This window comes from Phaethon aethereus (assembly GCF_964289735.1).
Source record: "Phaethon aethereus genome assembly, chromosome: 19".
In the NCBI taxonomy this organism is placed as follows: domain Eukaryota; kingdom Metazoa; phylum Chordata; class Aves; order Phaethontiformes; family Phaethontidae; genus Phaethon; species Phaethon aethereus.
Window position 1 is genome coordinate 12,053,838 of NC_138595.1, and position 13,889 is coordinate 12,067,726.

Consider the following 13,889-nt stretch of genomic DNA (forward strand, 5'->3'; position numbering starts at 1 on the left):
TGAGGAATGTTTTAGGTCTGGCTGATCCTGCCTTCGGGCAGAAAAGTGGGCTAGATGACCTCTCAGGGTCATCTTTTTTTCTACTGTTTTATAAATTAAGCTCCCAAGTGAGAATCGGGCACGTGTCTATGCCTGGCTTTCCCTAGGACCTTTCCACGTCCCCGGTGTTTCCGCAGGGAAGCTCCTGGCTGCTCAGTACAACCTGTGCATGGTGCTGGCACGGTGGGAGGGACACCTTGTGAAGGTAGTGGGTTGAATAAAGCAGGAAAGATGGCAAGGATAAATTAGAAAAGTGAAATTCAGTATTTTAGGAGAGGTTGTGTGGACGGAAAAGGTAGAAAAGAAAGAGATGCCGTAGGGTAAGGAAACTGGGGAAAAAAGTGGTAGCAAGCACACAGGGATGGATGCGGAAGAGCTCTGCATCCTGTTGAAGGGCTGACAGAAGGGATGTGGTGACAGGGAAAGATGGAGTGACAAAGCCAGGGGGTTCACAGGTCTGGCTGACAGCGTCTTACAAGCAGTGCCGGCCCAGGGTATCAGCAGAGCTGGCAGGGCTGAATCGCCCAAGACCAGGTCCAAAGCCTGTCAGGGAACTAGCTAATCCCAACCCACCTCTGGGATCCCAGCAGCACAGAGCCCAACAGGGATCGTCCTGGGAGAAGGGTCTGGCAGAGCATCGATGTGACTGTGAACAGGGAAGCCCCAGCTGGAGCAGCACCACCAGCACTCTGGTGGGATTTAGGCAGTGTGCACAAGACCTCTTTAATTTTGGACAAGAACATACCTCCTCTCACCAGTGACTGGATTTTGCATGTCCTTTATCTACTAGATCAGAGAAGCTTTCTGTGAGAAGAAATGGCTTCTTGGTTGTGGCAGTCGGTGCTACAAGAGGTGGTCAACCCAGCAGAGTGGGGGATGCTCTGCCTTGCGGAATCCCTTCACTCTTGCCATCAGTGAGCCCATCTGCAGACACATTTGCACAGGTCTGGTTTCAGGGGGAGTGAGGGATCCTGACTCTGTGACCAGGACCACCTCCTGGGGCATGAGTCCTCTACAGTGAGGAATCTTATAATTGTTTTTCTGCATCATCCTTAGATTATTTTTGGAGTCTACTCTTGGCCTGTGAGCGTGATGTGCAGCCATGATCGCTCACTCATAATGCAAGGTTCAGGGGCAGTGGAAGCCAAGAAATGTGGTTGTAGGATGTAGACAGTAAGAGCCAGGTCTTGTTGCTTTGCTGCTGCTTGAGGAGTTCTCGGTGTTGCACCTAATGGGAGGAGAAGATGATAGGAAGAGAGGGAAGAGGTGGCGTGGAGCAGAGATGAGTGGAGCATATCGCTTGGGTGGATGGTGTGTGTGTCCTTGCACGAAGGTGCCCCCGGTCATCTTGTACAGAGTGCTGAGGAAGGCACCTGGACTTCCAGCCTCCAGAGGTGATTAGTGTCTGGTGAGGGACTCCTCACAGAATAACGAGGGGGCCGCTAGTCTGCCTCAGCTCCATGGGCAGCTGCCCAGGTGGGGAAGGGCCTTGGCTGGCAGGGATCCTGCCTGGCTGTTGCTCTCATGGCGCTGTCTCGGCTGCCTGCCGTGCCCTTTGTGGGTGCGGTTGTGCCCCGGCAGTAATGCCCGAAGCAAAGGACCCTTGCCTGGCCAGGGAAGGTGGTTGTGCCAGAGGGAAAGAGGAAAAGACCACAGTGCCCAGACTTAACAGAAAATCAAAGGGAAGGTTTTGGTGCATTCATCAGCAGGTCTTTTCCAGAATTACTGGCTGGGTCCCCCTCCACAAGAGCTGCCAGCATTTTATATATTCTCCCCATGCTGATTTAGAGCTGCAGAAGCTTAGCTCGTTGCTCTTATTCCTAGTGTTTAGCAATAATGCTGCGATCAGGCCCAGCAATCCTCGCCACAGAGAGGCTGCTCCGCGCTCAGCACGCAGGACTGTCCCTCGCCCCGTGGAGTCGCTGCCCCAGGAACATCACAGCGCCCCAAGCCATTCCCACCCAGGGATGGACACAGCCCCAAGCAGTGCTGGGAGATGCGACTTCTTCCCTGGCGCTGGTGGCCTGGGCTCCTTCGGGCTCTGAGAGCAACCTGGTGAAGGCTCGATAACACCAGCCGGAGGGTTGTCTCTGAATTCTTAGAAATATCACGGGTCATGCTCTTTGCATTTCCTGTTTTGTGTTTCTCTGTGGTTATTAAAATGATACATTAACCAAAAGACAGAGAACTCTCAGTCAAGCATAGTATAAAAGTAATGTCATTGCTGGGTAAAGCCAGTGGGATCACGGGCACTTCAGTGCCAGACCGGTCTTGGCGGGGGCAGCGCCTGCCGTTGCTCAAGTGAAGCATAGGGTTATTTGGGAGCCTGCCCTGAGCACTCCCAAGTCGTAACAGATTGGATTGCTTTCCCGGAAACCTGAATTTCTAGAGTTTATGGTGCTCGGCTTGGTACAATCGCACTCTCTCTAGCATCTTTAAGTCTGAAGTCTAAATTATATAGCATTTTCACATTTTTCTTCTAATATCACTAAGGATTAGAGAGGAAGACCCCAAGAGGAAGACAGATGAGGGACTGCCAGTCAGAGGCATGCAGCAGCTCATCAGTGCTGAGCTACCCTGGGCAATATTTTGAAGTGCAGCAGGGTTATGTCTTAGCTCGTACTCGTGGTGCCATCTCTTACACCTCGGCCTCCGAGCTCCTGAAGGTTAGGTGAGAGTCTGGGCTTTGATTGCTTTATGACTGTAGGTGTTACCTACTTCAAAATCTAGGCAATTTGAAAATGTCTGTGATGGTGGGTTTGTTGAGGGTTTTTTTTTTCCGATCTTCACCATTTTAACTCACTTTCATGGCTTTGTAAGATTTATTCTTGTTTTCTAGCCCAAGACCTAGTGCCTCAAAATGTAGCTCCATGATTTTGCAGTGCCTCCTGATCTTGTGGAGCCCGGGTGCTTGTGCGTTGGGAATCGGTGCCAGGTTGTATCACAGCCCAGGCTGCACAGAACCACCCCCGCGACGACCAGCAGCGTGCCCTGCTCTTTTCTGATGGGTATAACCCTGCGATCCACGGGCCAGCCTCTGCCAATTACCCCCCCGGTGCCTGCGGGGTCAGCGCAGCGGGCGGCCAGCACGGGGGGCTGCTCGGGGGTGGGGGTGGTCGGCGGCAGGAGCCTCCACCGGGCTCCATCCGGGCTCCGGGGGGAGCCGGCGGCCGCAGCCGGGAAAGGGGCGGCCCGGAGCGCCAGCCCCGCGGCTGCCCCGCAGCCCCCGCGGGGCTCGGCCCGTTGAGCGCGGCCGGGCGGGGCAGGATCCGGCCAAGAGCCCCACCCAGCGGTGGCAGCTCCGGCTGCAGCCCCGGGGGCTTCGCCGGGGCTGTTGGGGTGGAGAGCGGCACCCCTCGGCCGCGGGGACGGTGAGCTCGGCGCTGGTGGAGGGATGCAGGATGCTCCAGCCGCGCCCGGGCCAGCTCGCAGCGCGCTGCCCCAGCCGACCTCCATCACCGCCCGCCACACCTCTCCGCAGGCTGAGCTCCCCTCTCCCCGCCCAGGAGGGCCAAGGAGGACATTCTGCATCTCTGAGTGAGCGGAGGTGCTGCTGCTTCTCTCCTCCGGCTTTTGAAGACTGCCACGCAGGTGGCTGCATCTGAGCCAGTCGCCTGGAGTGAGATGAAATGATCCCCGTTCTCCCTCTCCCCTACAGCTGGATTTCTGCAATATGCAGCTGGCAGGGAAGAGGAAACATCATCTGGCTGTTTCCCAGCCTGCCCCATTCCCCAGCTCCCGCAGCCCCATGCCAAGGGATGACCCTGCGTCTCTGGGTGCCCTAGGTCCACGCTGGGCTACGCAGCAGCTTAAGGATGGGAGCGACGTTGTCTCGCAGCCCCTGGGGCAGCGTGGGTATGGCCAAGTGCGGACAAGAGCGTGGGGTGTCCCTGGTCTGCTCTGACAATTCTTCCCCGTCTTTACATCTGCCAAGACAACAGCCTTTTTTTCACAGCACCAGGATGCTGCTGCAGGATTACCTGCAGAGTAGGCAAGCCTTCCAGGCATGCTTCTGCATGGACACCACATACAAGGCCTGCCCTGATCCTCCTGGTTTGTAACGTTGAGCTTTCTTGCTTGTTTCCCACACTTCCACACACCAATGCAGTAACAAAAGCTGTCCAGCAACCGTAGTGTCTACAGGCTTGTCATAACCTGTGTGCTTCGTGACCCACAATGTAGTCACAGAGGAGGAAGCCAGATGGCTTTTATAGGAAGCACTGGGGGGGCTCATGCAAGATGATGGGACACCCAAGAGGGAGCCAGTAGCTGAATTGCAGTTTCCTTCAACCTCCAGCACAAGACCATTGTCTTTCCACTGCTAGACTGGAAAATCAGAGGCAATTACGCACTTTCCAGGCAAGAATCAGAGCTGCGCTCAGTGGATGTCATAGTGACAGTGAATGCACAGGAATGAGGTGCAGCTATGGGCAGCAGGCACTGCCTGTCCGAGCTCTGACCCAGCAGCAGGACAGGCTCCACCTCTGGTGGACCTGACCACCGAAACCCAAACCAAGTGCCACTGACAGAAGTGAGCCCTACAGCTTGTGCCCCCATAACGTGCTGGGGCACATCGTATCCCCTTCTGTAGGATGCTCTGCAGAGGTGTGTACCCAGACATGGTGCCTCAACCCCAGCTCCCTGCTGCCAGCTCCCATCCCACCTCCCTGCTGCCAGCGGTTTGGCTCAAGCTGATGAATATTTTTCCAGGACTCACTGGGGATGTGGTTATTGGGAGCTTTTCCTCTTCCTTCTCATTCCTGGTACTTCTCTACCTGCTTTCAGTTTTTTCACTCCTTTGGCTTCTCCTCTGCAAATTTATCATAAAGTGTTGAGTTTAGCAGCTGAGAAACAAGAAATGATGAATCTTTGAAGGCACCAGAGGTTTGTATTTGTTGTGGTCCCTTCGCTTTGCCGAGAGTGCTGGCAGGGAGCAAGCTGGCTGCAGGCAGGGAGGTTGTGGCCCGAGGGTGCTGGCAGTCTTTGCAGCTTCAAGACCTGTGCTCTCAGGATGCTCCATGCCAGAAGTCAAGGGCTGTGATCTCACGGGCTGCTCTGGCTTTAAATATCTGTGACTGGGGACAAAGCCAGACCTGAGCGCAGCCCAGGATAGAAACTCCACCTTTCCCTGGAACATCTTTCTGGTGGACCAAAACTTTGACAGTGACTTGCTTCTCATGGCATTCAAAGCCTCGCTGACTCCCAGACAGGGCCATGGGATGTAGCAGCGGTGGTGATGGCCACCACAGGGGTGTCCTACACCTTCTAGGCAGGTCCTTATGGCACAGAGTTTGCGGTGGGCTTGAGCCCCACTTTGCAGTGCTGAGCCCCAAGATCTGAGTTTCCCTTTGCTTTTGTCCTGCAGTCCCACCCGCTATCCCTGTGCAATACCAGTGAGGATGAACACACTGAATCGGGATTCATCACCATTGTCAAGCTTGAACAGCCGGATCGGGATCCCAACCCCTGCCTGTCGCTGGCTAACAAGGTAAGTGCAAACATGCCCTGAACGGCACCAACCTGGGAAGTAAAACCTGTGGTGCAGGGAAGAGTAAGAGCAGGAGACAGCAGGGTGGGAAAGAGCTGTTGGAAGGTGGAGAAAAGGACAAGGACAGAACAAGGTCCTTGGCCAAAGGGGTCTTTTGGGAGAGACAGTGTGCCAGCCATCTCCTATACCCACCCCTCCTTGCTTTTTGGGCTGCCTGGCTTTGTAAAAGGTGTGGAGTTTTCCCTACCCTGATGGCTCTGGGGCGCCCAGACCTCACCCCAGCATCCCATACACTTTACTGCCCAGCAGCCTTGTGCCCCTCCTGTTTTGCAGCCTCCTGTTGCTCACAAGCCTGTTGGGGGGATTTGTGTTTCTCTGCGTCCTCTGTCCTGTGGGAAAACGTGGACACAGAAAACATCTTCTGTGGCCCTGTCTTTAAAAGTAATACTGTAATGCTTCACTGGATGAGGCACCTGAAGAATCAGCGCTGCGCAATTCAAACACAAACCAGACAAACTAGTGGTGGGACATGACTTGTTAACAGCGTGGGCCACTGTCTGTGAGATGGTGATGTGAGACGGGGATGTGAGATCTCAGAGGTCTTCAGACCAGGTCTCCTGTGAAGGAGATAGATACCTTAGTGAAACAGCAGTTACTATGTCAAAAGCTGAGGTCACTGGTGCAATTCCCTGGTAATAAGGAAGTCAGGTAGGAACGAGGGTCATTTTAAGCCTTAAAATCTTTGTGTCTCTGATAAAGTTGCGTGGATAAGACTAATATTAACTTTTTCTTTGGCAGTTCAGTCCACGTCCTTTTGTTGTCTCTGCAGTAAATATTGTGTTATTTTCCACAAGCACAGTGCAAACATGAAAATAACCAACTTGTTTAGCCCTTCTTGGCTTTCTCTGGATTGAATCAGGTGATGCTGCCCCTGTTGTCTGCTTTCTGCTGGTAGGGACATGCTGGGGACAGGGTCCTTTTCTGTCCTCCCTGCAGCTTGGCTGAAGAAGGCAGGCAAAACTTGTACCAAGCAGCTGTTTCCGCACAGCAGTTTTCTTCACAGAGGCTGTGGCAACAAAAGCAAGGAAAGGGATGTGATGCTGTGATGGATTTGCCACCTCAGGGCTGCTTCCCCGCAGCTGCATGGGCAGCCAGGCAGCTATGCCTATCCCTTTCTGGACCAGGGTGGAAGCCTAAGTCTGATTTACTGCTGCTCTGGAGCTGATGCCAGCTGTTAGCATGAGCCAGTGTGCTGGAGCTATCAACCTGCTATCAGTTACCCCACATCTGGAAAATGGCCTGGTCCCACTCGTGAGTGTTAGTGGTGCATGAGGATGGTGGGATAAAGAGCCAACCCAAGGGCTTCCAGTGCACCTTGTGATAGACATGAGAGCAAGGGCTCTGCAGGTGCCTTAGGGAACACAGCTGGGAACTCCACCTCTCCCATGTCCATCCAGATCTGACCATCGTGTTCCAGTGGTCCCAGGCCGCTGCATCTCACAGGGGAGGATGCTGGAGGTTGGGGCAGTAATGGCTGGTTTGGTCAGTGCAGCTACTGTGGAAGATCTTCAACAGGAGAAAGGAGCAGCTTCAAAGACTCATCTTCCACTTAAGAACCTAAAAGGTTTAAAAACTGTTTTGCTAGTTTTGTCCTTAATCTTTGAGTCTCTGATCACAGTACTGGAAGTACCAGTGTATTACTGAGTCCAGTGATTGGCTAAGGAAGGGGGGACAAGACACGGTGCATTGCTGCACTGTGGTCATCCTCACTAGCCTTGATCCCTCCTCCAGGACCACTAACCCCCCCAAAGCAAATAAACCCCTCAGTTCATTGCCATGCTCATGACTTGATAGGGTGACAGTTTCACTGGCCTTTAGTCATCATTGCTTTGTTACCAGAGTCGAATACAACACTGGATTTTGAGATCCAGCTGAACATGACATCGGTTGCCATCCTGCCTGCAGGTAGTCCTGCTCCAAGATCTCACCCAGGGAGGCTGACAGCTCTTCTCCTCCCACATAGGACTAGGTCAGCCATGAACACAGGCAGATGCTCCTTAAGCCAGACACATCCCCAGGCCCTGCCTTGTACCTTGGTTCCTCTGCAATTGCTGTCTGGCTGCCTCTCCATCCTCCTGAAGCCTCTGCCAAGCTCCTTCCCTCCAACATCATGCAGATATCTTCCTCAGAATCCCTGGACAACGCTTGTCCTCAAGAGCAGGGATTTGGCTGGTGCTGCCTGGAGCAGGAGCCTTCTTTTCCTGGCATGTGTTTCCTGCAGGAGAGCTTTGCATGTTGAATTGCAGCACTATATCAATGATGATAAAAATAGCCATGTGCAAAGTGTTATCATAACCTCCGCTTTAGCTGTCACCCAGCCAAGCGGCACACACAGACAACCCCGTCCAGCCCAGCATGAGAATAACTCCACCAGCCACCTGATGCACTTTTCTGCTTCTCCTCTCTTAAATTCTAGTACTGCATCCAAAGCTAAAACCAGTAGGGAAGATGCCTGGTCTTCAAGGGGAGAGGAAGGCATGGAAAATACCTCTGGAATCGATTCAAAGTGATTTATTTTTCCTTCTGATGCACCATTTGTGATTTTTTTGGCATATTTTTTTTCCTAAGTGAACCAATGATTGCAAGCCTGGTGGACAGACTGCTCAAACCTCCTAAATCACCCAGTAAATACATATTTGCACCAAAAGTGTTTCAGTCCTCAAAGAGGGAGGTCACCTGTGCTATGTGGCTGAAGAGATCCGATGCAGAGACATCAAGCACTCAGAAAATGATTGCAGCAAACAGGTTGTGAATAGCCCAAACAAAAGTTGTGTCCTTTGCAACAGGAGCCAGAAAGATGTTGGGAAGAGCCACTTGCCCAGTCTCAGTTGTTCTTTTCCCCATTGTCGGTGTATTTAGCAGGATAAAATCTTTGTAGAGCTGTTCATTGTTCATCAAAGCTTCACTGGCTCCAACGTGGAAGTCACTACCTGAAAGTCCTGTTTCTTCTTCGGTGCTGGCAAACGCTGAGGATCCTTTGATCCCAGGCAGGACCCCAGTCTCTGATCCCTGCCCCAAGCCTCTGATCCCACTTTTGCAGCTTCCCCATCTGGTATACCAAACCCAAGAGTGTCAAATCCTATCAGCAACTCATAGCCTTCAGCCCTGCCTCCGTGGTCTTCCTGACCATCTGCACCTCCATTCACATCCTCGTCCCTGTCCCCAGACCCAGGCACCCACCTCTGGGCACCCAGCTTCTCCCCCACGAGGTGCGTGGAGGTGACCAGCACCTGTGAGCAAAAGACAGAGCTGAACCTGCTCCGCCACTGCGTCGGGAATGCCCCTTCCCTTCACTTAGCCGGCACCGTGCGTTTGATATTGCAGCTGGGAAGCGGCGGCACTGACCTCTGGCCCCTGAGCTGGGGTTTGGCAATGCAGTGGGTAAACTGCTGCAGCAGCTCTGGCAGCTCCCTGTTTGCACAGGCGCTCGGGGACGCGCAGATCAAAGGGCTCCGCATGAGTAACAGCGGCCCAGCCCTGCACTTTGTTCACGTTCCCGTCTCCCTTTCACAAGAGGCTGCCTCTGCCTGCCTGGAGGGCTTGAAGGGCTTGGTGGGAGGACGTGGGTGACCCCGCAAGGTCCTCCAGGCAGTGCGCTTTGACCTCACCAGGGTGGCATGTGTACTCGTTTGGGTGGGTCTCAAAGCTGTCCTCCTCGGACCGCAGCAACCGGTGGGCTGTGAAAAGCCACCCTACTCCTAATCCTAGACCAGACCTGCAGCACAGCCATTGCCTGAGCTTCTCCCAGGGACCAGGGAGAGCAATGTGTGTGGGAGCCAGGCCCACAGACAGCCCATGGCTGGTGCCGCCATGGTGAGAAGTGGGGACCTGCAGAGGTTTCTGCTGTTCTGGGACAGGATGGCTGCTTAGCGGTCCAGCTCTGAAGCAAAGGGGCACATGGCACAGACAGCTGGGCAGTTTGGTGTTTGGGTTTATGGATGACCCCAAGCCCACCAAACTAATTTACCTCCACAACCATAGGGAGAAACCATCCATGAACTGCAGAGCTCTAGCAAGGGCAGGCACAGCAGCTCAACACAAGTACAGAAACCAAGGTGTAAACTATTTTCGCAACCTAAGCAGTAGGTGCTTCTTTCTCCTGTGAAGAGCCAGGGAGGCAGATGCATATCCAAATGGTAAATGTTAATACAGAAGTACAATAGCAAATGTCCACTGAGGCTTCTGTTCTTTTGGACAGGCAAAGCTGGCGGGGGAGCGTGGAGCCCGTGCAATCCTTTTTGACATCACCGATGATGAAAGCGCTGCTGATCAGGTACAAACCCTACTGATATTATCAGCTAAACCACAGTGCCCCGTCCCATCCCAAAACGCGCCCAGGTCAGGACCCACTAGCCACCAACAGGCAGTGGGAGGTCCCAGGAGGATACTGCGGGCTGGCTTTGAGCATTGGCTCCCACCCAGCTCGCCCACGCACACGGACAGTGCTGTTCTCTTTGCTCGCTCCGTGGCACATCCAGATCTCCACACAGCGCAAGCAGGCCAGCAGCCTGTGAACAGCACCTCACCGCTCTTAAAGGATGTTGTCTGGTCAATTCAGCTTTTCTGCCAGGAGCTAGACGCTTCCTCGGGAAGTCACAGATTACCCAATCCCATCTAGTACCGACAGCCCTGGCGCACCTTAGGGGAAAGATGATTTCCTGAGTTTTCAAGCCAAAGTCACAGCCACCCTGCTATGCTGTTGGTGATGCTCCTGCTGCAAGTTTGACATTTGGTTTAGAGACCTCCAGAGGTCCTTTCCACCAACACTGCTGTCATCTCTGGAAAGGAGTATATGTTCCCCATCGAAATAATCAAGGGATAATGAAAAGCATCCAGCTTTAGATAAGAGGACAGATCGGGGAGCGAGTGCTGAGCTTATCAAAACTCTGGGCTGGGCTGACTCTGGCTCACTGGATCCATCCCTTGTGGTTCTTTCATGCACTTACAACTTAATTTCTGATGCCAGAGAAATGCAGCAGCGAGTGCAGGCCCATGAGGTGATGCTGAGGTTGCTCAGTAAGGGTATGGGAAGTGGTTAGTGGGTCAGATGGCCACCCTGATTCAGGTCGGTCTGGAGGAGAGGGGAGTCGGACGCTTGCAGGGCCAGCCTGCGCCAGGCTGCCTGAGCTGTGGTGGAGAACTGCCGGTACAAGCAGAAACAAACTGAATGTCCTGCAGATCACAGAGGGAGGAGGGGGAACACTGACGGGTCTCAGAGGAAGAGATGAGGAAGCATTTCTGTAGAAAAGGCAGCACTTGGCAGTGTTCTTGGCTGTTACCACGTGGAAGAGGAGAGACCAAGAACTTTTGCACAGGTTCTTGAAAGAGGAGCACAAGAGAGACACTGAGCAGTGTCCAGTTGTGCATGAGGAGGCACCATCGGAGGAAATAAAGAAAGGCATGGTGAAGAGTTGGTAAAAGAGGAGGAGCTTCCATCTGATTTCACCATAGAGGGATAGGGCAAGTTTGAGGGAGCAGTCAGGCTCTGAAGTGTGTGCAAGAAGCATTGGGAGGAACCAGACGTGCCTGGGGGGCCGGGATAGTCCTTGTTTCAAGCTCTTCTGGACCATGTCTCACTGTGTTTGTTTCTTTACAGCTGAGAAAGCCCAGAGGTCTGAGTCAGCCTGTGGTTCTGATCAGGGGCCGTGATGCTGAGCTTCTCATGGGCGTCGTGAACAAGAACAGAGAGGCTCATGTGAAGATAGAGGTCAAGGAGCCACCAGCTTGGGTGAGAGGCACACCATTCCCACTGTTTTCTGTATCCTCCCTCCTGAGCTGCTTTGCCATGGAATAGGACTTTCCCGAAGATGCTGAGCTTTCCTCCCCAGGGTCGGAGAACCCAGCCCTTTGCAGGAGCTGCCTGTCTGCAGCATTCAGATGGCATGCTGCAAACAAAGGCTCAAAAGTGCTTTCAGCTTATTTAGTTTCTTTTGCTTAAATGTCATAAGTGAGGTGAGGGGCTTCCCTGTCTCTTCAGGTGAGACCAAGCCTTGATTTTCTTATCTTGTGCTACTTTAGACCATGGCCTCCAGGGAGCTGAGATGGTGCAAGACAGAGAAATTCCATTTGTGCTGGAATGTACAGAAAAGACTGAACCCTTTTTCTTTTACCTGTAAAGAGCAAGGAAGTAGAGCTTGGCCAAGGATCATGTACCCAAAGGCTGATGGTCAGGAGGAGCTCAGGATTCCCTTGCCTAGCCTCTAATTCCCACCCCTGTCACACAAGAGTAATTTCTTTCCTGTTTTATCCAACAGCCAGACTACGACGTGTGGATTCTTCTCACGGTGGTCAGCACTGTCGTTGTCATCATTTTGATTTTTGTCGTCCGCACAAAGTGCCAGCTGAACAGGACTCAGGTTGGAATCTCACGCAGCAGATGGGTCTGAGCAAACAGAAACACGTGAAGGGCAGGAATGGACACAGTTTGGGAGGGGAAATATACCTCTCTGTGAACTGAAGACGTGGCCACATGAGGCAGGAGCAGTCCAGGGATGACTGGAGTGATCCTGAGATGGGCTGGCAGCATCTCTCAGGTGGTGGCCTTGCTCTCCTCCTGCTGCCTCGCCAGCACTGCAGCTTGCAGTCCCAGCACTTTTTCAGAGCTTGTCCCAGCACACAAAGCTACAGAGATGGCCTACCAGCTCTTGATTTAACAGTACTGTCTGTATTGGTAGAGAATAGAAGATTTAGTATTTTTAATAGAAACTCACAAATGAAATAATCATCTTTCCAGAGTCAGATGTATTTCCAGATTTGGGAATACCTCATGTGTCTTATAGAAAGACAAGCCTCTGGGGCTCAAAAATTCAGTACTGCTGAGTGATTTCGAATGTCCAGTACTTGATGTCTCCTGCTGGTGGCAAAGGCTACTCTGGCTAAGACAGGTTAGACAAAAAGTCAGCTCTAGAAATGAGTATCACCCCCAAATTCCTGATAATCCCATTTTGAAAATGGAAGGGCAATGAGAAGTATGGCAACATAAGGCTGACCCTCTTCTTAAAGCCTCCTTTCTCCCTGGCAGGACTCCTTGCAGCAGCAGACCATGCAGGCCATCAGGCAGCTGGCCACACGCAAGTACCAGGCAAGATGCCGGCAGACGTCACGGTGGGACTCGGCCAGCAGCTGCAGCTCAGCCCCGGTCTGTGCGATTTGCCTGGAAGAGTTCAGCGAGGGCCAGGTAGGCTGTGGGCATGGCTGCTGGTTAGCCACGGCTCTGAGCTTCCCAGCCACAGTCAGGTGGGAGCTGCGGTGGGAGCTGAGGCCAGGAAACCAGGAGGCCCCTGGGATGGTTCCTTCAGCAACTCCTGAGGGCTAGGGAAGGACTGGCATTGATAGATTTGCTCCTTGGCCAGAAAAACCCTGTCTCTGCTGAAGTCACTTGCCTGCAGATTCAGGTGGGGTCTCCAGCTGTCACTGTAGGGTAAAATGTCCATAATACATCCATGTTGAAACAATGGGGTAAAAGTGGGGTTTGCTTCTCCAAAGCACTCAGCCTGAAACCCCCCTATTGCTGAGAGCTGGCACCCCTCTGGACCTTCACACCCCAGAGTTGGATGCAGCAAGCAGAACCAGAACTGTCAGGCTGTTGCACAGCCTGTTCTGTGCAAAGCTGGGCTGCAGATCACTCACCGTTAGACATCTTTCCATCCTACAAGGCTCGCTTCCATCAAGGAGGTCCCATCGAGGTCTTGGGATGTGGTTCTCCTTGCTCACGCTCCTCTTCTCTCCACCTCTCTCTAGGAACTGCGGATCATCTCATGCTCCCATGAGTTTCACCGGGAGTGTGTTGACCCCTGGCTGCAGCAACACCACACCTGCCCGCTTTGCATGTTCAATATTCTTGGTAGGGCTCAGACGCAGCATTTCCCAGCCAGGGCCAAGGTTGGGTTCAGGGGTTGTGCCCAGGAGGTCCATGTACCCCTGGGCGATGCATACAGTCGATGCGTCAGCAGGAGCCTGTGTCTCTGTGCACGTGGGTGTACAGGGCAGCGTGTGCATGGAGAGGGGTCCCTGTGCGTGTGAGCCCGCGCAGCGTACAGTGAGGTGCTGGGCGTGGGCTGGGACCTGCGCCAAGAGGAGGGGTTTCCAGTCCTGGGGCCTGCGGGAAAGGGAGGTGGGCTCTGAGGGTTGGGACAGCAGGGAGGGTGCTGGGTGTGCAGGACCGCCAAGACGGTTTGGTGGTGGCAGTGAGGAGTTGCAGGGCATGTGTGGGACGTGGGACCATAGTGGGACTGCAGTGAGGCTCACCCGTGCTTGGGGCTACTGCAGCTGGGCTGTGGGACGTATGCTGGATGCTCCCTTC

General features: G+C 53.4%; 1 protein-coding gene across 1 annotated transcript in view; it reads left to right on the plus strand.

Moving 5' to 3' along the window:
* The window catches only part of RNF43 (ring finger protein 43), a gene marked incomplete at its 3' end in the record, with an annotated part of 56,655 nt that overhangs the window by 34,995 nt on the left and 7,771 nt on the right, over positions 1 to 13,889 (plus strand). The window contains exons 2-7 of the mRNA XM_082008380.1: positions 5,405 to 5,527; positions 9,786 to 9,860; positions 11,184 to 11,315; positions 11,842 to 11,943; positions 12,609 to 12,764; positions 13,328 to 13,430. Coding sequence (XP_081864506.1) covers positions 5,405 to 5,527; positions 9,786 to 9,860; positions 11,184 to 11,315; positions 11,842 to 11,943; positions 12,609 to 12,764; positions 13,328 to 13,430 — 691 coding nt within the window. The remainder of the gene's footprint in view (positions 1 to 5,404; positions 5,528 to 9,785; positions 9,861 to 11,183; positions 11,316 to 11,841; positions 11,944 to 12,608; positions 12,765 to 13,327; positions 13,431 to 13,889) is intronic.